Source organism: Zingiber officinale, chromosome 4A (genome assembly GCF_018446385.1).
Source record: "Zingiber officinale cultivar Zhangliang chromosome 4A, Zo_v1.1, whole genome shotgun sequence".
Classification (NCBI taxonomy): Eukaryota; Viridiplantae; Streptophyta; class Magnoliopsida; order Zingiberales; family Zingiberaceae; genus Zingiber; species Zingiber officinale.
In genome coordinates, this window is record NC_055992.1 from 45,242,365 (window position 1) to 45,264,723 (window position 22,359).

Here is a 22,359-nt window from a genome sequence, read left to right on the forward strand (position 1 = left end):
CGGCCTTCGTCCCTCAGATGCACCCGAGCCCGCGGCTCCTCTCCGTGCCATCCTTCACGCTGCCTTGAAGTCCACTTCCCTCGGCTCCACTCCATTGCTCTTCGTCCAGCGGTCCCTTGGATGTTTTCCACACCATCCTTCACCGACTCAACGATCCGAGCCCTTGGATGAGCTTCCCACACCTAGCCGCACCAAGTCCCTCATGTGTTTCACCAAGTCCTACAAGACTCAAACACATATCAAATACATATGAAAGTCTAACTTAAACTCTTTGACACACACATCAAAATCTAGGTCGATTGCACCAACATTCAACCTCTATTTTGTGGTCATCATTTATTTCTTTCATGTATTTTTGTGAATGTAATAAGAAAGGACCTTTAATACCTACAGTAAAGATTTTCTCAATAGACAAAAGTAACAATGACCAAATCTTATCCCATATAGATCCTCCTATGCCATTGGGCTTTATCCTCTACTATATCATTATTTATATTTAAATAAATTTTATTGTAATTTGTCATTACTAACTAAGTTTTCCTCTTATTTAATGAGAGTATTTTTTATAATTTCACACTGATTGACTGAAACATTTATTGGTTATCTAAGTACATGTTCGTATCATCTTAAATGCATCTCTTAGAATTTTTTCTCAATAGATACAATCTCAACTCTGTAATGTTCTCATTTTTTATCTATCCATCCTCATATGTCGTCACATTTACTTTAACATCGTCATTTATGTGACTCATCTTTCTTGTGTAGTCCCAACATTCAGTTCCATATGATATAGTAGGTGTAAATGTCATTTTATAGAACTTTCTTTCTCATGTAGTCCCAAGCTAAAATGGAATTCAATTAAAGGATATAAATACCTCTGAGAATTGACAAAAATCTCAAAGATTTTAATGAGTTAGAGATGAAGAAAACTTAGGGACCAATTAATCATAACTGAAGTCCATTCAAAATCATTTTTCAGGAATACTTTCATCTTTTTGAGAACTAATGGATAGCATTTTAGGAGGCTATGAAATTATGGATTTTCTCAGACTCTGAATAGTTGTTGTGCAACCCATCCAAATCTTGATATTCAGGGATACTTTCATCTTTTTGAGAACCAATGGATGGCAGGCTATGAAATTATGGATTTTCTCAGGCTCTGAATAGGTGTCGTGTAACCCAATAGGTTGTTTGATGAATCCTCTTCCTTTAATTTTTTAATCACTCCTATGTCCAATGTAGACTTTTCAACCACAAATCTTAAGCTAGCAATTCTTGACCAAGCTATATCCAAGGGCGAGTTAGTCCCTTGAACAATGGTGTTACCAGTATCATTGATCTAAAGTTAATGAACTAGATTGATAAGAGTGCTCAGTGAGTATTTTTGACTTTGTTTTATTAGGTATTTAGAATCAAGCCTGAAACTCAACTATATCTTCACAAACGACTAATTGAAAAATATTAGGAAAATCACATAGTATTCAATACCTCAAAAAAATCTTATGATAAAGTCCCGAGGAAAATTATGTGGAGAATTCTAGAAAAAAAAAGTGTTAACGTAGCGTATGTTGAAATCATCAAGGATATATGGATGTAATGATTAGAGTGAAGACTCTATGTGGATTAACTAAAATGTTTCCTATAAAGATAAGGCTACATCAAGGATAAGTTTCCATATCTTTTTACACTAGTTATGGATTAACTCATTATATCGAAGACGCGTTACCAAGATGCATGTTGTTTGCAAATGATATTGTTTGTGTTAATGGGACGCGTGAAAGAGTAAATATTAAGCACAAATCTTGGTGGAAAAATTTTTAGGTTTAGTATAGTAAAAATAGAATATATGGAAGTTTTACAATAGTATATAAATCAAAGTAATTGTTAAGATAGGAAATGATAAGTTACCTATAACTTAGAGCTTTAAGTATCTAGATTTGTTTCTGCAAAAGGATGGATTGTGGATAGAGATTGTTTTACATACGATAAAAGTAGGATGATTGAAATGAAGGAGGGCATCAGGTGTCTCGATGATCGTAAGGTACTTCTAAAGTTTAAAGGAGAGTTTTACAAAATAATGATAGCTATATTATATAAAGCTAAATATTCTGCTATGAGTCGAACACAAGTGGAAGATGAGTCACAAAGATAAAAATATTAAGGTGGATGTGTAGACCTTTGAAGATTTGAATAAGAAATGAGAATATTAAAGAGAAAGTTAAGGTTTCAACGAGAGAAAATCTGAGAGATGCATTTAAGATGATATGATATGTACTTAGGCGACAAATAAATACTTCAATTAGGTGATATAAGATCATGACAAATACGCATATTAATCAAGGAAGATAACCCAAGAAGACTTGGTTAACAACGATAAAACAGGATAAAATTTATTTAAATATAGGTGATAATATAATAAGGGATCGAGCCTAATGGTGTAAGAGGATCCATTTGTTTAACCCCACTTAGTAGGAGAAAGATTTGATTATTATTGTTGTATTTTTGTTATCATGTTTATCTAGCTAAGTGTATGAAGCTCCCGCCATGCGGGGTCCCTGGGAAGGATCCATTGTACGCATCCTTACCTTGCTTTTTGTAAGAGACTATTTCCAGGATTCGGACTTGTGGTCTTTTGGTTACAAAGCAACAACTTTATTGTTGTGCCAAAGCTCTCCTTCAATCATGTCTATCTGGCTGAATATAATTTTGCCTTTCTGGATTTTTAATCTATTTTATGTTATGAATTTGAGCAAGGATCTGGTCTGAAAATATGATCTTTATTGTATTTTAGGACCGAAAAGCAAATATGATCCTTAGAAGGACCAATGGCTATTAAGAGAACGTGATCTCAAAAAGAGACTTGAAAGTATCCTAGCAGTATGATTCTTAGAAGTCATGGATTAATTGAAGGCTAATTTAGTCACACTGCATAACCCTCCCTCAGAAGGCAGAGAGACTAATCAGATAGCATAGCCTTGAAGGGATTAGTGTAATTGGAGTGCATGATCCTCATAGGGGTTAGAGGATAAGCTAAGAGATTCTCAGGAATAGAGGCTAAACAATGAGTGTAATCTTAAGTATGATCAGAGGCTAAGGAGAGTGCATAATTTGAGAAATTATTAAAGGCTAAACTGAGAGCATTACCTTACGAAGATTGGATAGTATTCAGAAAATATGATTCACAGAAGTTTGAAGGCTAAACAGAGGTTAAGTGGAGAGAGTGACCTTCAGAAAATCAGATGCTAAGTGGAGAGCATGATCATTGAAAGGATCGAAGGCTAACTAGTTAATAGTAACTAGGAAACAATTTGATATAGACTCTACTATAGTTTATACTTCTTTAAATTATATGCATTCCATGTCCTCAGAATCCTGCCTTTCTCTTGCTCTGTATGGGCCATATGTTGGTTCTAGTTTTGCTTGCCTCTGGACAGCTAGCTTCCACATTTTTAGGACCAAATCCCCCTTTCTTAGGATTTTACGATCATACTATCTTGTTGTTGTTTGTTTAGAATTTATTATTATAAGTTGTGCCTTTTCCTTGGTGCTTATAGATGATTGAATTCCATGATTATAGTATCATGTAATTTCTTCTTTAGAACTGATGCTTCTAAGATGTACCTTCTCTTGGAGTTCATCAACTCACATTAAATCTTCCTTGCTTGGTCACCATTTTCTGAAGTTTCCCTTTTGCTTCGTAACACTTCCTAGGTCCAATGCATTGATCATTGTATACTTTGAATACCACTAGCAAGGTTACTCTAACTCGCACTAAAAAGCTGAGGTTTTAGCCATAACTAAGATTAAATAGTTGTCACTAAAGGTATTTTCAGTAACTAAGTCGTGTATAAGGATTATATATGTAACAAAAGATTTTTAATAAAATTCTTTCGCAATTCTATCATTTAGTGATGACACTATAAAATAGATTGTACAAAAAAGGTGTTACTAGTATAACATTTAGTGATAGTGATGGATCCATTAAAAGTTTTAACTCTGAAACTTAGGCCTACCAATCTAGTAAGAAAATGTTTGCCACCAAACTTTCAGTGACAATATTTAGATTTAGTGACATTTTTTGTCATTGATACACTTTTTTTTGTAATGTTGGTACTCGTCGATCGAGAAATTGAAGTTATCATTCCTCCGAGAATGTCACTGGATTAAGAATTTTGTTCTTGAGGCATATGAAGCATGGTGGGCCAAGCTTGTCATTAGTGTCCAAGTCGCTTCATCCTACTTGTAGAGATCAGGTTGTCAAATCTCAAATTCTTCATTAAATATTAATGATGGCCTATAAGAAACCACTGAAAATATTGAGCATTAACGAAGACATCTCTTTATCCAAACTTAATACCTTTTATCATGGATTCAGCTCTCTAGATTATTTGTAAATATCAAAGCAGAGTGTATATTCTAGACATTGTTTCTCAGTGATTAGAAACAAGGATTGAAATACAGTCCTGTGTTAGGCGACACGGACAGTTTTTATTGTTCCATAGGGGGAGCGAAACTGGCATGCTCCCCAATTTTGCATGTGTCATCCGTGCGCCACGCATTAGGGTCATGTGACAGAAGTGGGTCGGAGGTGTCCCGAAGGCGTCGTCTGACGCCTCCTACGCAGCCGAAAGTGACACTGGACGCTTCGGCAGCACCAGAAGTATTGTGGGATCCCTTCTTCTAGTGTCAGATGTGTTGCGGGACACTTCTAGCGGTGTTGGAGGCATCACTGGACACTTCTAGTGCCGCCAGATGCTACAGGTGTCGTCGGACGCCTCTGGCATTGCTAGAAGCGTTTGCGGCTGTGCCTACCGGCGATACTACTGTTCAAAATTAAAATTGCAATGTATTTAATTCATATAATTCCCAACTTAAGTATGATATTTCGAAGAGATATTTATAAACCCTAATTAAATTATCCCAATAAAATATATAAAAATTATATTTAGAATTTTTTAAAAATTAATAAATTTTATTAATTGATATTTTGAAATTATTTTTACTATTTTAAATTTTATTTAAAAATTATAAAAAATTATAATAAATCAAATCTATATTCTAATAATATTTTTATTATTTTGTATTTTTTCACTATTTTATTGTTTAATTGATATTTTGATATTTTTTATTTTAAATATATATTATTTAAATTAATAATTATTTAAATGAATAAATAGTTAATTTTAATAATTATTATATATATTGGCATGACACGATACAATACTGAAACCGCAACGTTTCAGTCTGAGACCGAAACCTCTGCACGTGTCTAAATTTTAAACCTTGGTTAGAAACACGAAGCCCACCTCTTGAGTTGGACTTTTTGCTCCTACTTTTGAATTGGACTCTCCGTCAATTAATAGTCAAGTGGCATCAGTATGTTTCTCATTCTCCAATTATTAAACTTCGGTATTCTTTTAAAAATTCCAAGAGCAAATCTACCAAACATGCTATATCTTCGAAGCACAAGAGCAAAATCTGATGTAAAATTCTCAATCAATCACTTAAAATACTCTTGGCTAAGTCTGGTTTGGCAAGGTTTGTTATAATGGTGGTTGGTTAGAACCACAATTCTATGTGATTGTATGTGGGGCTAGCGCTTCCAACTGTCACGATCAAAGAAAATTTTAGTATCTCGGGTTGGAGGTACCTCATTTCTACATCTTTAAGTGTCAGGCTGATGTACCTTTGCACTTTATTCTTCTTTCACTAGGAATGAGCTCATTGCTTATTAAGTTGCTGCTAAATAAAATAGGAGAACATCTCTGGTCGAGAGGCATGCCAGCACTAATGGTTAGCTTTGATATGTTTTCAACTCTTGAAAGGTTTTGTTAAATGCAATATGCTGCGAAGACTCTTTGATTTTAAACTTGTATTTTTGAAAAAAAAAAGGCAAGCAATTATCAACTATCTGTGAGAGGAGTTGGCTCAGAGATGCTCTTCTGTGAGTCAATTTTTGCACCTCCTAAGAGGTAATCATGTCCTATATTGGCCAAAACTTGCCTCCTTAAGTTGCAAATGCTTGTCTAACTAACAATAAACCCAAAAGTAATCTGACCGACGAACCTTGAATGCACACTTTTTTAGATTTAGTCTGACAAGCTCTCTTATAGCTTCAAAAGCATCTCAAAGATTTGTGACATGGTCCTTTCTTGTGTGACTTATAGGTCATATATCATGTAGACACACTTCCATAGTCTCACTCAAACTTATGGTGTATGGTTTCTGATAAGAATTAAAATTGTATTAATTCTCAAAATCATAACTAATATATGGGATCCTAACGCCTTTTATATATTTATAACACAACTTATTCTTCATAACAAACTTATCTAAAAAACTAAATTGGCCTTACTAAAATAAAAAACTTTTGAAAAAATACATAAAAAATTATTTAATATTTGAACACTCCCCCTCAAGTTGGCTCATAAATATCGTACATGCCCAACTTATTTGGAACTCTATGAGCACCCAATTCCATACTGCTTTGGTAAGCCTAAATCCTTGGTAATTCCACAACTTTTTCATCTAGTTTCTCTTTAATAAAGACCTATCTATCTCAACAGCTTTGTACGATCGTGTTGAACTGATTATGGGCTATTTTGTACTCACAATATAACTAAATTGATTTCTCCAATTAATAGCCTAGATCTTGTAAAAGAAATTTCAACCATAATGCATCACATATTCCTAAGTGCATCCCTTTTATACTCATCTTATGCACTAGATCGTTGAACAACATTTTGTTTTTTGTTTTTCTAAGTAACTAAGTTCCCACTTATAAAGGAAAGGTATTGTGAAGTTTTGAAGTTGATCATTTATCATCAATTGCTCCGACGCAATCAACATCTATATATACTTAAATATCTTGCTTGTTGCCCCAGGACGTAGCGTAGACGGTGGGCGCATGGCATCTCTTGAGTAATGGTCAGGGGTCGATTCTCAAGAACTGACAACCTAGGGTTTATCCCACCATGCGCCTATGACCTGTGTACCTGCATTTACCTTCTTGTATATCCGTGAGACCGACACTAGGAGGGTTGCTAAGGTAGCAGATCTACCTTTTTTTTCAATATTTTGCTTGTTTGTATTTTTAGTGAATAGAATTCCCTTTTCCATAGATGATTTTAGATACCTCAAAATACCTAGTTTGCCTCAATACATAACTACAAGCCCTCTATTGGAGTGTTAAACAATATAAGCATATAAGAGGCATAACCACAAGTAAATAATAAACAATATAAGCATATAAGAAAAGCAAACTTGTGTTTGATCTGGCTAGATACTCTTAATATCACGAGACTCCTCTTAGCGCTTCCCGGACCACACGAGCAAGAATTAGAGCACTTGAATATGAGAGCTTTGATTGCAATTGTTTTTCACTTGTTAACGAAAATAGCTGCCTCAACTCCCATTTTATAGAGATTAATCGGCACTCTTCCCATGGAACCCTTTCGATTGACTAGACCTCTGTTGACTCGGTTGTAAACTGCATCCACTTCGACTATGGATTAGGCGACTTTTGTGATTTCCAATAACTTAGAACCCTTTTGGTTGCATGGAGCATGTTCAAACTTCATCCGTTGACTGCCTCACTCGGAGTGGATGAAGCCAAGTGTTTCCGATTGACTAGACCAGTTCCTAACTAGTCCGACCTCCGGGCACACTTTAGTAGTCCAAGCCTTCGTCTAGTCCTACTTCTTGCACATAAACAACATGCAAAAACCTAGTTTTTGGTTTACCTAACCTATTAGGTTTCTTTTGCCAAGTGTTCAGCTCCACTCACCTTGACTTTCACCACCTAGTTTCCAAATAGGTCTGCCTAGTTCCTAACTAGGTATTCCACCGCCTAGTCTCACTCGGATTTTCACTGCTTGGTTCCCAACTAGATCTTTTTGTTGCATGCTTCCCAAGTAGGACTTTCACTGCCTAGTTCCTAACTTGGATTTGTACTGCCTAGCCCCACTGGAACTTATACTACCTAGTTCTCAACTAGGCATTGCTCTGCCTCTAGTCTGAGTAGTATAGGATCGAAAGCGCTAGGGGGGGAGGAGAATAACGCTCGTGGCTTTCACGTTCGTTTTAAAACAATCGATTGGAGGAAACGTTACGCTGCGGAATAAAAGAAACAACACATGAGCACACCAAGGAATTACTTGGTTCGGAGCCTGTGGCGACTCTCCAAGGCCTGTGATCGTTGATCGTTTTTGGTGGGCAATCACTATAAGTTCAGAAATTCTTTACAATTTGAAGTATAATATTAAAGCAGTAAAAAAATTATACCGACAATGGAAAACAATAAATTCGAAGCTTTGGGTCGTCGGAGTCTTGTTACAGCTTGTCGGATCGTCCTTTGAGCAGTGCTCGATTTCAGGTTGTATACTTTGTTGCTGCTCGAGATAGGCTTATATAACCCGTTGAGGGCGCCTCCAACCGCATGGAGGGTGCCTCCAACCCCTCCGGATCCGCAGCGTGGATAAGCTCCGCTTCGCCCGCAACCTATCCGCCCGAGGGCGCCTCCAAGCCCATGGAGGGCGCCCTCCACCCAGCGTCCAAGGCGCCTCCTACTCTGTTGCGCGGAGCCTTCAAGCATGGCACCCGAAGCGCCTCCAAGTTCCATGGAGGGTGCCTCGGGTACTGTTCATCCGAAGCTTTAAGACTTTTTCACTCCCTGCAAGATGTGTTAGTCCAAAATACAAAACATATCTTGCAAAACAGAGTTTAGCACAAATATATAAGAAATAATAAGTCGTTTTGACAGTCTTCGAACTGTCCGGTTCTGATTTCGGATTTTACTTCCGGAAACTCTAGGTCGAACCGACGCCTACTGTTCCCTCACCGGGGAACGCGTCCTCACCTACTCCACTCAGAAGAGTTTACCTGTTGCCAGACCGGTCCTCCAGACCAGCTGGACTTTTGTTCAGCGCCCGAGTCTCCAGGATTTTCTGCTGGACGTTCGCTCTATGACCCTTCCAGTCTTTTCACCTGGTCCGCGACCACCAGGACTTTCCACCTAGAGTTCCCGACTCTAGGGTTTTTGCCTGAAGCCCTCGCCCCACCAAAACTTTCCGCCTAGGGTTACCACCCCCTAGGATCTAGGGTTACCACCCCCTAAGATTTTCCACCTGCCTAACCGCAGCTAGAACTTTTGCCTAAGTACACTTGGGAGTTTCTTGCAAACTCATTCAAACATGTTAGACCACAAATAACTTTAACTTTGAACCCTTTGCCATTATCAAAAATTCAAGTTCGATCGTCGGATGCTTCCCGCACCAATAATCTCCTCCTTTTTGATTATGACAACAAAATTCAAAGTTAAGTAAAATATGAAATTAGTATAAATGCGTACAAGCATAATATCAAGATTCAAGTGCAAACAAGTGAAAAAATATGTAGGTGCAAAAAACAAACATTTAGTTGCAACTTGTTGTATCTCCCCTCTTAATCACTTAACTTTCACTTTCCTCTCCCCCTTTACCATAGATCAAAAATATTACTTAAAAAACAAAGAAAAAAATAGAAAGATAGGAAATATTTAGCTCCCCTGAAAGGTAGTTCTTACTTGAAAAATATGATTTTGCAAGAAGAACCAAAAATTTGAAAGAAACTGTAACTAAATATTAAAACTAACTTAGCTTTAAAGTAATTTAAACTTAGGTAAGTTCAAGCTTTAAAAGAAGTTGATTAAAAAACGTAGCTCTAAAAGTACTTCAGTACTTAGAGATGCTGATAAAAGCTTTAGCTTAGTCAAGTATTTAAAACAAACTTTTGATAAACACTAAGCTTAAAAACTAATTTTCATTCAACATTAAGCTTAATAATAATTTGTTTAAACACGAAAAAGAATTTCATTTTAACACCAAAAAATTCTAACGCTAAGTTAAAAACAAATGATCAAGTTTTAAAAATAATTTTAAGTTTGAAAATACTTTTAAAAACCTTCTGTTTGAAAAATACTTTTAAAAACCTTCTATTTGAAAAATACTTTTAAAAACATGAACGTGGCTTAATTTGAAAAATCTTTCTTTTACTCCCCCTTGATTAATGGCAGCCAAGTTTTGTTAAAAAAAAATTAAAGTCCTAGAGTCCAAGCATGAGTAACAAGATCTACTTTCAAACAAATATCTAACCTTTAGTTACTAGCTATTTTACCAAGAGGTAATAACTTTCACTTGGTTAGTCAGATTAAGTGTTCCAGTTAGTTTGACTAAACTTGGATAACTTGATTTGATTAATTTGAGTTTGGTATGTATTGTCCAGACTTATGTTGATGTACATACATAAGCATTTGAAGTCCAGGCAGTACCCTATGCATCTCACACCATTCTAAGTGGTTTTCATACACAAGCAAGGTAATCCTAGTGTGCTTGTGAGATGCTCTTGCTGAGACCTAGGGGTACATGCTTTCTAGGGGGTAGAGATCTAGGCTAAATACAATTTTTGAAAACTACAAAATTGGAATTTTGAAGATATTTTTCCTAGAATTTAAAACTAAGATTATAACTTTGAAATAGCAATTAAAGAACTAATTTTGAAAGTAAACTCTAGTTTACATAAGCATGCTCATCAAACAAACCAAAACAAACTGTCTATAAATACCATGTCAATCATATACAATGCATAGGAATGTATATAGTCTGATCAAGTCTGATCATCGTCAATAGGTGGTGCTAGTGGTCGCTCAGGGGCTGCAGAGTCTGAAGGATCTACTCAAGTCTGGTAGTCATGTCATCTCGGAGAGCAGTCATCTCCCCCCGGAGTGCGCTGAAACCATCCGAGACTGATCGCTGTAACTGCGCAGAGGACTCCTCAAGACGAGTGAGTCGATCCTCAACGGACAGTGAAGTCGAGGGCTGGGTCGAGGTTGAGGGTTGTGCCAGAGAAGGAAGATGCCCAAAGATCTTTGTCTTCGTAATCTCTAACCACTCCTCTCCCTCGGTTAGGACATGAAACTCATCTCTCGTGGCTGGAGCGGCTCCCTTGGTTGGATCAACGTCCTCGACTGGAGCAAAAAACTCATCCTCGAGCAGGTGGCTACGACCCACCTCTCCAGGCTAGGATCCCCTGAGCGGTAATGTCTATATGCACTAAGGCTAACTAACACTGACCGAACTCATCGTACGGACTAAGGGAAGTAACCCTCCCCTGGGTCGTGTCTATCTCTAAGGTCGAAAAACTATATGTCAAAATATGACAATAGGGCATATGGACCTCGAGTCTAGTGACAAGACCGGATGCACGTATAATGTTATGAAACATATGCAAAGTTATATCTATATTTAAATGCTGACAGAGGGCATACAAAAAGGAGTGAGAAGGTCGCATCGTCGGAACATTCCGAGACGCGATCGGCAAAATGCAGGCAGTCAGGACCCGATACATGATATAGTCCTGGACCCTAAAAGAGAGTGATCTGAAGTCAGTCACTACAAGTGGTCCCCCCCCCCCCTAAAAAAAAAAGATACATATAGATAGTATCTAAGGTAATATGGGAGTAACCAAATGGCAGGTCCCTACTAGGGTAACACAAAAATGAACATGTGGATAGCCTAAGTCCTAGACTAGTGTATAGGAGGGTGGGAGAAAACTGAAAATCCTTTCCACCAACTCTGGTGGAGTAAGTCAGATCATCTACTCTATCTAGGTTGTTATAAAACTGAGCACACAAGTCGTGATTAACTGCATGGCTGCAGTAAACCAGCCTATCTAGCTGGTAATGCTCAATCATCTGGGTAATAGGTGTACAATATCTAGTAAAAAAGGATCTGCTCAAATATCTACACTTTAATGGAGAAAATGTATGCCTAATGAACTCTAGCCTATGTCGCTCAATAGGGAATCTAGCATCGGTGGATGGGGTACTACTAGAAGCAGGGTCTATGTTCCGTCTTTTCCTATATGTATACACACACATATATAAAAAATGCACAGAAAATACATACAGAAGTAGTATAATCAAATGGGGTATACTTAGGAGGCATCTTGAGGTGTTAATGGGGTTGAAGGGGAGAAAATCGAGCTGAAAAGGCGCCTCGGCGTGACTCGAATCGTGTAAAACAGGCGAATAGAAGAGTCTCTGTTCGCTGGAAAAATCAGTATTGAGGGTGACCTCAATCGCATGGAGGGCGCCCTCAATGCGTTATGGGGGGCGCCTCCTATTGGTGGGAGGCACCCTCCATACCTTTTGGCGGGAATATTCTCGTCGCTCCCGGGGGCGCCTCCTTCATTTGGAGGCGCCCTACGATATTTTTTTTATTTTATTTATTTTTATTATTTTTTTTATTTTTATTTAAGTTAAGTTTTAGGTTTTTAATTAAGTTTAAGTTTAATTTTAAGTTGGTTTTAATTTTAAGTTAGATTTAATTTTAAAGTAATTTTAAATTAGTTTTAAGTAAGTTTAGTTGAGTTAAGTTTTAAGTTTGTGTTGATTTGATTAAGTTACATTAATTTGGAATTGAATTGATTTGTCTTAAGAGTTATTAATTAGTTATTAGATTTAATTGAGTTAAGTTTAAGTTAAGAATTAGGTTTATGTTAGGTTAATTAATTAATTGGTTAACTTAAGTTAATTAATTAGGTTAAGTTAATTAATTTGTTAGGTTAATTAATTAAATTAATTAATTGATTGGTTAAGTTAAGTTAATTAATTAGTTAGGTTAAGTTAATTAATTAGTTAGGTTAAGTTAATTAATTTGTTAAGTTAAGTTAATTAATTAGGTTAAGTTAATTAATTAGTTAGGTTAAGTTAATTAATTGGTTAAGTTAAATTAATTAATTAGGTTAAGTTAATTAATTAGGTTAAGTAAATTAATTGGTTAAGTTAATTAATTAGGTTATGTTAATTAATTAATTAGGTTAAGTTAGGTCTAAATCTTACCTAAGTCCATATCACCCTCTTCTAAGTTATCACTCAGGAGCCTTATAGGTTTTTATGAGATGGTTAATTTAATCTTTGATTTTAGGTTATCATCTAAGGATTAATTTACATTTGAATTAGACTCAGGTTTTTCAATTAGTCAATTAAAATATTCATTTCAAATATTGGCTTCCAGGCTATGGCGAGGCACTAGGCCTTTTTGGGTATGAGATCATCCACCACTTCTAGACAGCCTTTCCAAGAAATTAGATATTTAATTTTCCTTTTGTAACCCCTAGGTCTAACTAGTCAAGTGTAAATCATGCCTAGATCCTTATCTAGCCTAATCTAAGCATGTATAATAAAAGCAGTAAGATAAGCATCAAACAATTCTATTTATAAAAATGGTTTTTCTATTGACTCCCCTGGATCATAGCCTCGATAGGGTCTATCAAGGTAGTGGATTTAATCCTTGGGGATCCAATATTGTCCAACTTGATTAATCAAGTTGGACTTGGGAACCCATGCTTAGACTACTTTTCTATTTGTTCTATTTATAATTGATAGGTAAGACTTGTATTTTCGTTTAGCCTTAAATCCAAGTCCGGATCGGTTGTAGACGGCTCTCTGTTTTCCAAAAATCAGGTCAAGATTCTTGGAACCCAAGGTGAATCGTTCCAACGTGTCCTTTAGTTCTTTGACTTGATTTTTCAGGTTAGAATTCTCTTCCTCAAGCTTTTAGACTTGAGTGGAGGTTCCAGTGTGAACGAGGTCAATCAAGGAGCTAGGGTTAGTCACTTCTTTAAGGGTTGTTACCTCCTTTTGAAGTGATTTGACCCGGACATTGGATTTAGCTAACTTGCGCATTAGATAATTAACTAAATTATATAGTGAATTTCTTAGGGTTAGGGCCTTCGGAAACGGATACAGATCCGTGGCTTCTCTCGGACTCGGCTTCCGATTCGCTCTCGGTCTTCAATTCGTCAACTTGTTCCCGGGCAGTCAGCGCAAGGAAACTCGTCTGTTCGAGCTCTTCGTCGGAGTCATCTGAAGAAGACTCATCCCATGTTGCTTTTAGTGCTTTCTTCTTCCTCTGCTTCTTTGCTTCCTTTTGGTTTGGACAATTGGCTTTGATGTGTCCCTTTTGGTTGCAGCCGTAGCAGGTTACTTCAAACTTGGCTTTTGGACTGGCTGGCACCGTCTTGGACTAAATCACCTTCTTGATGTCCTTCTTAGTAAAACCTTTCTTCTTTTTGTAGAGCTTACGTACTAGGTTGACGATCTCGGCTGCGATCTCGTCGTCGTCATCTTCTAAGTTTGATTCGTCTTCGGACTTGGGTTCGGTTTTGGCTTTGCTTTTGGTTCCCGGGTTCTGCTTGTACCTGCAATCAATGCAATACCTTTCTCGGCTAGACGTGCATTAATCTGTTCGTGCAATTCAAATTCTGAAAATAACTCATCTAACTTAATTGCTGAAAGATCCTTGGATACTTTGTAAGCATCTACCATGGATGCCCACAAAGTATTCCTAGGAAAGGCGTTGAGTGTGTACCTTATTACGTCTCAATTCTCTATCTTTTGTCCGACCCCGTGGAGTCCGTTCAGTAGATCTTGTATCTGCGCGTGAAGTTGGCTAGCCGTCTCACCTTCCTGCATTTTTATGTTATATAACTTATTTAAAATTAGATCGCGCTTACTTACTTTCGTATCGGAGGTGCCTTCGTGCAGCTCGATCAGCTCCTCCCATAGTTCTTTCGCGCTTGAGAATGGGCCAACTCGGTTCAGCTCTTCCTTTGTTATACTATATTGAAGAGTACATGTTGCTTTGACGTTGACCTCGACCTTCTTTATTATACTTGCGTCCCAGTTCTCGCATGATACTGGTTTTCCCGTGCCGTCGAGTGGAAGTGAGATGCTAATTTTGATGATCATCCACATGTCGAATTGGGTTTGGAGGTAGGAATCCATTCAGCTCTTCCAGTAGCCGAAGTCTTCGCCGGAGAAGAGCGGCGGGCGGCCTGTACTGTAGCCTTCTTGATGGGCCATTGTAGAAGTACAATCTCGTACAAACAAAAACAGGAAACTTTGTTCCAAGACTTAGTCTTGGATTAGTAGTGCGGGATTAAGTGAGAAATAAATAAATAAATAAACTCGAGCGGTGGTTGCACCGACTTCGAGAAACGAGAAAAACTCGATCGATAAAGCAGATCGGAAGGCGGCAAGTTTACCGATTCCAATTAACTTCGTAAAATCAAAAATTACCACAAAAAATTGCTTGAATTGTGGTTTCACCAATTCGAAACGACCCTGCTCTGATACCAATTGTAGGATCGAAAGCGCTAGAGGGGGGAGGGGGCGAATAGCGCTCGTGACTTTCACGTTCATTTTAAAACAATCGATCGGAGTAAACGTTACGAAGCGGAATAAAAGAAATAACACACGAACACACCAAGGAATTACTTGGTTCGGAGCTTGTGGTGACTCCTACTCCAAGACTCGCGATCGTTGATCGCTTTTGGTGGGCAATCACCATAAGTTCAGAAATTCTTTACAGTTTGAAGTACAATATTAAAGCAGTAATAAAAATTATACCGACAACGGAAAACAGTAAATTCGAAGCTTTGGGTCGTCGAGCTTGTCGGATCGTCCTTTGAGCAGTGCACAATTGAAAGATTATGATTTCAAGTTGTATACTTTGTTGCTACTCGAGATAGGCTTATATAGCCCGTTGAGGGCGCCTCCAACCGCATGGAGGGCGGCTCCAACCCTGTCGGATCCACAGCGTGAATAAGCTCTGTTTCGCCCGCAGCCTATCTGCCCAAGGACGCCTCTAAGCCCATGGAGGGCGCCCTCCACCCAGCGTCCAGGGCGCCTCTTGCTCTGCTGCGCGGAGCCTTCTAACATTGCACCCGAGGCGCCTCCAAGTTCCATGGAGGGCGCCTCGGGTACTGTTCATCCGAGGCTTTAAGGCTTTTTCACTCCCTGCAAGATGTGTTAGTCTAAAATACAAAACATATCCTGCAAAACAGAGTTTAGTACAAATATATAAGAAATAATAAGTTGTTTTGACAGTCTCCGGACTGTCCCGTTCTAACTTCGGATTTCACCTCCGGAAACCATAGGTCGAACCGGCGCCTACTGTTCCCTCACCGGGGAATGCGCCCTCACCTATTCCACTCAGGAGAGTTTACTTGTTGCCAGACCGGTCCTCCAGACCGACTGGACTTTTGCTCAGCACCCGAGTCTCCAGGACTTTCTGCTGGACGTTCGCTCCACGACCCGTCCAATCTTTTCATCTGGTCCGCGACCACCAGGACTTTCCACCTAAAGTCCCCGACTCTAGGGTTTTTGCCCCAAACTCTCAACCCGCTAAGACTTTCCGCCTAGGGTTACCACCCCCTAGGGTTTTCCACCTGCCTAACCGTAGCTAGGACTTTTGCCTAAGTACGCTTAGGGCTTTCCTGCAAACTCATTCAAATATGTTAGACCACAAATAACCTTAACTTTGAACCCTTTGCCATTATCAAAAACTCAGATTCGATCGTCGGATGCTTCTCGCACTAACAAGTAGGACTTACACTGCCTAGCCACACTAGGATTTACATTGCTAGTCCCATAGGACTTTTCGCCAATTGTCAAGTATGTGGTCTTACTTGAACTTCTCACTTACTTCCATGCGTCCTCCACTTTAACTTGTTTGGACTCTTCACTTAACTTGATCAATCCTAACCAAGTTCTCATTGAACATATTGTTCAAACCAAAATATCAAAACCCTAAAGGTCAATTGCACTAACAAATTCCATATGTTTAGGTGTATCCTTTTGCTACCGATCTTGCACAGTAAAGATCCATCGGCATCCAACTTTTTATATAGGATGATTAGAGGTCCATCTCTTCATCATCGCGGCTTTCCATCTTCAATCAGATAAGGCTTCCTGCACAGTGTAAGGTATAGATATAACAAATGACTGATTTTCTTTTGACAAGAGATGTGTAGGCATATAATGGCTAATGGGATATCTTACTCTACTAGACAATTGAGGTTTGTATGTAGATTTTGGAATACCTCTGGAAAGACATTATGATAATTGTCTCTTAGATGGCTATCTTGTAGTGTGTAAGTAATATCCGCATACAACGATTGCTTTAGTGTATCATTTTGGAGGGGCTCAAGTTCGGTTTCAAAAATTTCTTGACTTCTTTGGTGTCACTAGGTTTCATCTCATCCTCTTCTATGTTTATTGTGTCGTTGTGTATGGTATCACCCCTTAGATCCACGTTTTAATCACTAGGTTCCATCTTATCCACTTCTACGCTTATTGTGTTGAATGATATTGACACTTAAATCCAAATTTTATCCACTAGGATCGAAATCACTAATATTTTGATCAAATATTTCCACCATATCTTCTTCATGATTGTATAGAAGGATCTGAATTTCCTCAAGATACTCACCCTGAAAGTTAGACTTGGAGAAATGCATAATATTTTCATGAAAGAAAGCATCCATAATAACAAACATATGTTTAGTTGGGGGATGATAGAATTTGTATCCTTTTTAATTGATAGCATATCCAATAAAGACATAGGCTCGAGGCATTAACTTCTTTGATGTTTGTGAAGATGCACATAGGCAACACATCCAAAAACATGAGGGGGTAGATTGGAACTGTTGGAACAACATCAATTTCTACAAGTGTCTGAAAGGGCGTTTTGAAGTTGATAGAACTAGATGAAACACGATTGGTGAGATATACAACAGAGAGGAGAGCTTCACCCCCGGTAGCATAAGGGCATGTGAGCTTTTATTAGGGAAGTGCAAACAATCTCAAATAAGTGTATATTTTTGCTTTCAGCCATACTATTTTATTGAGGTGTATCTAGACAACTAGTTTGATGAATTGAAGCATGAGAGTCAACAAAATATTTAGAGTTCGAAACTATGATATGCTCTACCATTGTCACTTCGTAACACTTGTATTCGAGTATTATACTATGTACTAATTGTAGGATCAAACTTGACACTAGAGAGAGAAAGGGATGAATAGCATTAAGAATTTTTTAAATAGATAGTAACAAAAATAATTGAATCAATCAAAGTAGCACAGCGGAAATATAAATTACTTAAATAGATTCATTAGCAAATCAATGTAAGCATGGAAAGGACTTAACTACAAATTAAGCATGCAAGTAGATGATCAACCAAACTAGAAGTATAGAAACACGTAGTAGTTATAAAATACAATTCTTATTTCTAATTTATCCTTTTTTAGAAAGCCTCTGGAGATGGGAGAGAGAATCTAAAAAGTTAAGCACAATAACAAATATGAGGCAACACAAAAACAAATGAAATGTTACTCTAGGTGTTGTTGATTAGAAATGAAGCACAAGTCGTAGCGTGTTGCAGCACAGAAGATGAGAAAGCACAAGAGCACGAGTACAAGAGATTAAGAGAATGTGTGAATGAGTGATTTCTAAGCTCTGCCTTGATCCTCTTTTTATAGCACTCCTCCGGTCGCATGTATTATTGTTGACGTGACTACAATGTTTATCCGTTAGATAACGTTAATGAAGCTTTTACTTGAAGCCCTCCAGTCACCTGGATAGAGGTCAAATATAATCTTGACCTAACTTTCTTGGATTATTGATAACGTCATCTCCTAGTCGCCTAGAAACTACTTTGGTTGCCCGTATCCTTTGATGATCTAGACCCTCTTAAATCCCTTTGTCGAGAGTTATCACCAGCTAGTCGCCTCGACTCTCTGGTAGTCTACAACCATCGAACATGTTTTCCTACAGTAGTTACATGTAATGAGTAGAATACAAAATTTAAAGTAACTCGCTCTTACGTTGGTCTATACACTCATCCTCCAACTCATCTAGACCAAGTTGCCAAGTTACAGCTCCCAGCTGCTTCCACTTGGACTTGTTTGTCAAACCTTCAGCTCCAGTTAACTCCACCTCGACTTGATTCACCTAGCTCTCAGCTTGGACTTTTGTTTATTAAGTCTTCGCCATTTGGACTTAATTCACCTAGCAACCAGCTAGGACTTTCTTGCTTGGTTTAAACCAAGACTTAGCTCTTGTCTGACAGTTGCCTAATTCCACTAGGACTTAGTCACAGTCTAGCTCACAATCAAGACTTCATCACAGTCAAGTAACATCAATGTTTTTAATGGGGGTTGAGGTGGTAGCCTAAGCGGGAGGTCGATATCAACTGCATCGCCTCAAGCAAAGGCGGTGCTTTAGGTGATAACTCACCTCCTTTCGCCATTATCATGCCTAGAACCGCCACGGTCGTGCTTGGAACTGCCATAGCTATTGTTTCACCATCGCGACGTGTCTGGACGAGCCGCATGGGCCCAATGGCGAGTTTGGATGTGTCACGCAAGCTTGGATGTGTCGTTCGATTCCAGCGACGAGCCTGGACTCATCGTCTGAACTCGGTGACGGCCTGGACGCGTTGCCCAGGCCGGCGACACGTCCGATCGCATGGTGCGGTCTTGGCGACACATTGGGCTCGTTGCTCGACCGAAATAGGGTATGCGATTTAATTAAACTTTAGTTCGATAATTTTAATCAACTCCTAACTACGATTGAGATAATTTAAATAGACTTAATTAAATCCTAATAAAATTATCTCAATAATTAAATATATGTATATTTTAAAAAATGTTTTATTTTTTATTTTTTATTTTTTATTTTTTATTTTTTATTTTTAAATATTTAGATTAAAATTTTATTTTTAATTAATATATTTTATTTAAAGTAAATATAAGAATAATGATTATTTATAATATTATATATAAAAAATAGTAAAAAAAATTCAATTGCCTAGGCATGCCTAGGCGGTTGGCGATCACCAATCGTCCTACCACCGTCTACCGTCATTTACAATACTGAGTAACGTGCACCTACACACTTGACATTAACTTATTAGATCACAACAAACCTGACTCTAATCTTAATCCTATATCAAAACTCTAGGTTAAAAGTTGTGCTCTAGCACCAACACTACCGGTGTTATAAGACTTTTGAAACAATAATGTAACTTCTAATTTAGATTTTATTAGATATAACCAAGTCATCCAAGTATAATTATCTATGAAGGTGACAAACCAATGTGAACACCCTGAAGTCTAGATTGTCCCAAACATCAAAGTGAATAACCATAAAAGGAGTTGGACTTTTATTTAAAATTAAAAAGGAAATGAAGCATTATGACTTTTATTGCAAGTTCACACATTTCACAATTACAACTAGACAAATTTTAGGAAATAACCTTTATAAATAAACAAATGAGGCATGTCTTAGCTGTCGATGTCATAGTTCCTTTTTGGTAAATCAGTGCTCTCTATTGCTAAATCTTGTTGTGAACTACTAGAAGTATTTGACTCTAAGTTCAATAATGCAATTTCCCCCTCATAACGCCATAACCAATCGTTTTGTCGAGTCTGAATGTCCTTAAACACACAATAATCAATTCAAAAAATAATAACACAAGATAAGGTAGTGATTTGAGAGACTTACAAAATGTTATAATTTAAAGAGGGAACAATTAACATTGAATCAAGGTGTAAGTATTAGTAAGATGTGATGACGCTTCCCTAACAACTGGGGCGGTTTTGCCATTAGCTGTGGAAATACAATTTTTAGAGGATGGGTTAAGGGTTGTGATTTGTCTAAACATCAAATGTCATATGATCAATAACACTTGAATCAATTATCCATGCACTATTCAAAACAGGTGTAGAAGTATTTAAGACCTTACCTTCAGTTTTGTAGTACCAATGTTGATGATGTAGGAGTGGTATCATCTTCCTTTGTTTGACCAATCATTATAGTAAGTGGTCGCTTGAAGTTGTGATGTCGTGTTGAGTCCCACAAATCTGGATATCCAATAAGTTTAAAGCAATGACTTGTTGAATGATTTCTTTGATTGCAATGAGTGCACTTGTATGTAGATTTGTCTGATTGATTTTGCTTAGTCTTGTGATCTCCGATCGGGTCAATAGCGAGAAAACATAAAGGAAGCTTCACATTTCTTGCTAATTTATAATATTTCAAATTAATCTTTGTTGAAAGATGATGATGGTGGCATAGACGATCTACTTGGTGAGGGGATCAACTGTAGATTGGTAATTCATTTTCAATTGTAGATGATGGTGGTGGAGACAGAATGATCTAATCTTGCACCGCAGACGAGCGACTCAGAAGCGTAGTAGATGCAATTCTTGCGGAAGCAGTGATGATGGTGCGAATTATGGTGCTTAGAGATGGAGGCAGAGGTGGCAGTCAAATTTAGGATTTAGGGAAAAGAAACTAGCTCTGATACCATGATAAGAATTAACATTGTATCCACTCTCAAAATCATAACTAATACATGGGATCCTAACACCTTTTAGACATTTATGACACGACTTATTTTTCATAACAAACTTACCTAAAAAAGTGAACTGGCCTTATTAAAATTTAAAAAAAAACTTTTGAAAAAATATATAAAAAATTATTGAATATTTTAACAATTTCATTGACTAATGCTAGTTTATCTAGTCATTGATACTAATGCTGACATCACTTTCTTTCTTTTTCTTCCATTGGTTTCAGATGGGTTCGCAAATGAAAATATCCATCTTCGATGAGCAGACATCCAAGGCAATCAAGAAATGGCATCAAACAGCCATGAAGAAAAAGAACCCAAAGGGTTCACCAAATGCAAGCCCCCCTGGAAGTCCAAAGGCAGTAGCTATGCACCCAATTCATGACCCAACTTCTGCAGGTGACATTTCATAATTCATCAAAAAGGTTTGGCACAAGGCTCTGATTCTGAAGTTCTACCAGTAGCAGCCACTGTTGCCTCAACCTCAGCGGTCGCTTCTAAAGACATCCTCAGTGGAACAACTGAACTGCAGCTCCTTGCAGTAGAACGGGTGAAAGAAGAATACCAAATAATTGATCTTTCATAACTGTAATACACAATTCTATTTATTTTTCTTTTTTATGGGATGCAATGTAAGTAGATTCTTCTCATCATGACTACACAAACTCAATAGGAAAGAAACAAACTTCTCTATGAAATATGTTATTAAATTGTGTTGATTCCCATTTATTACTCTTTTTGGTGAATCTAGAGATAATATTATGGAACTTGTGTGCATAGGTGTGTCGATCTTTCCAGCAAAAGTGAACTTTCTTTGTTATTTTCCAAGAAAAATGATAGAACTGTCAGTAGGGCGTTCATGGAAAGCTCCCAAGTAGCTGTCTTTAATCTTCTTTGATTTTCTTATAGGTTTTTTTTTCATTTGATTAATATATAAAAATAGTGGCTAAGAGTGCATGAGTAAAAGAGGTGTGCGCCACCAAATAAAGGATTTTAGTTTGGAATGAAAAAGTATATATGCATAAAAAATGAACCATCTATAAATACTTGTAAAAATGTTAAAAATTTTAGAAGTATTCTGTAACTAAAAAAGAAGTTAAGAAAGTTGTAAATGAAGGCAAG

The 22,359-nt window shown here is 37.5% G+C and overlaps 1 protein-coding gene across 3 annotated transcripts in view; it reads left to right on the top strand.

Annotated features, from left to right (window-relative positions):
* Positions 1 to 22,004, top strand: part of LOC121969885 (MLO-like protein 9) — a 141,998-nt gene extending 119,994 nt beyond the window's left edge. For 2 of the 3 annotated variants that reach the window (XM_042520181.1, XM_042520184.1), the window contains 2 exons: positions 21,465 to 21,636; positions 21,699 to 22,004. In XM_042520181.1, coding sequence (XP_042376115.1) covers positions 21,465 to 21,636; positions 21,699 to 21,823 — 297 coding nt within the window. In that variant the 3' untranslated portion in view covers positions 21,824 to 22,004. The remainder of the gene's footprint in view (positions 1 to 21,464; positions 21,637 to 21,698) is intronic. The other variant, XM_042520182.1, reaches the window with a different exon arrangement.
* Positions 22,005 to 22,359: the final 355 nt, after the last annotated feature.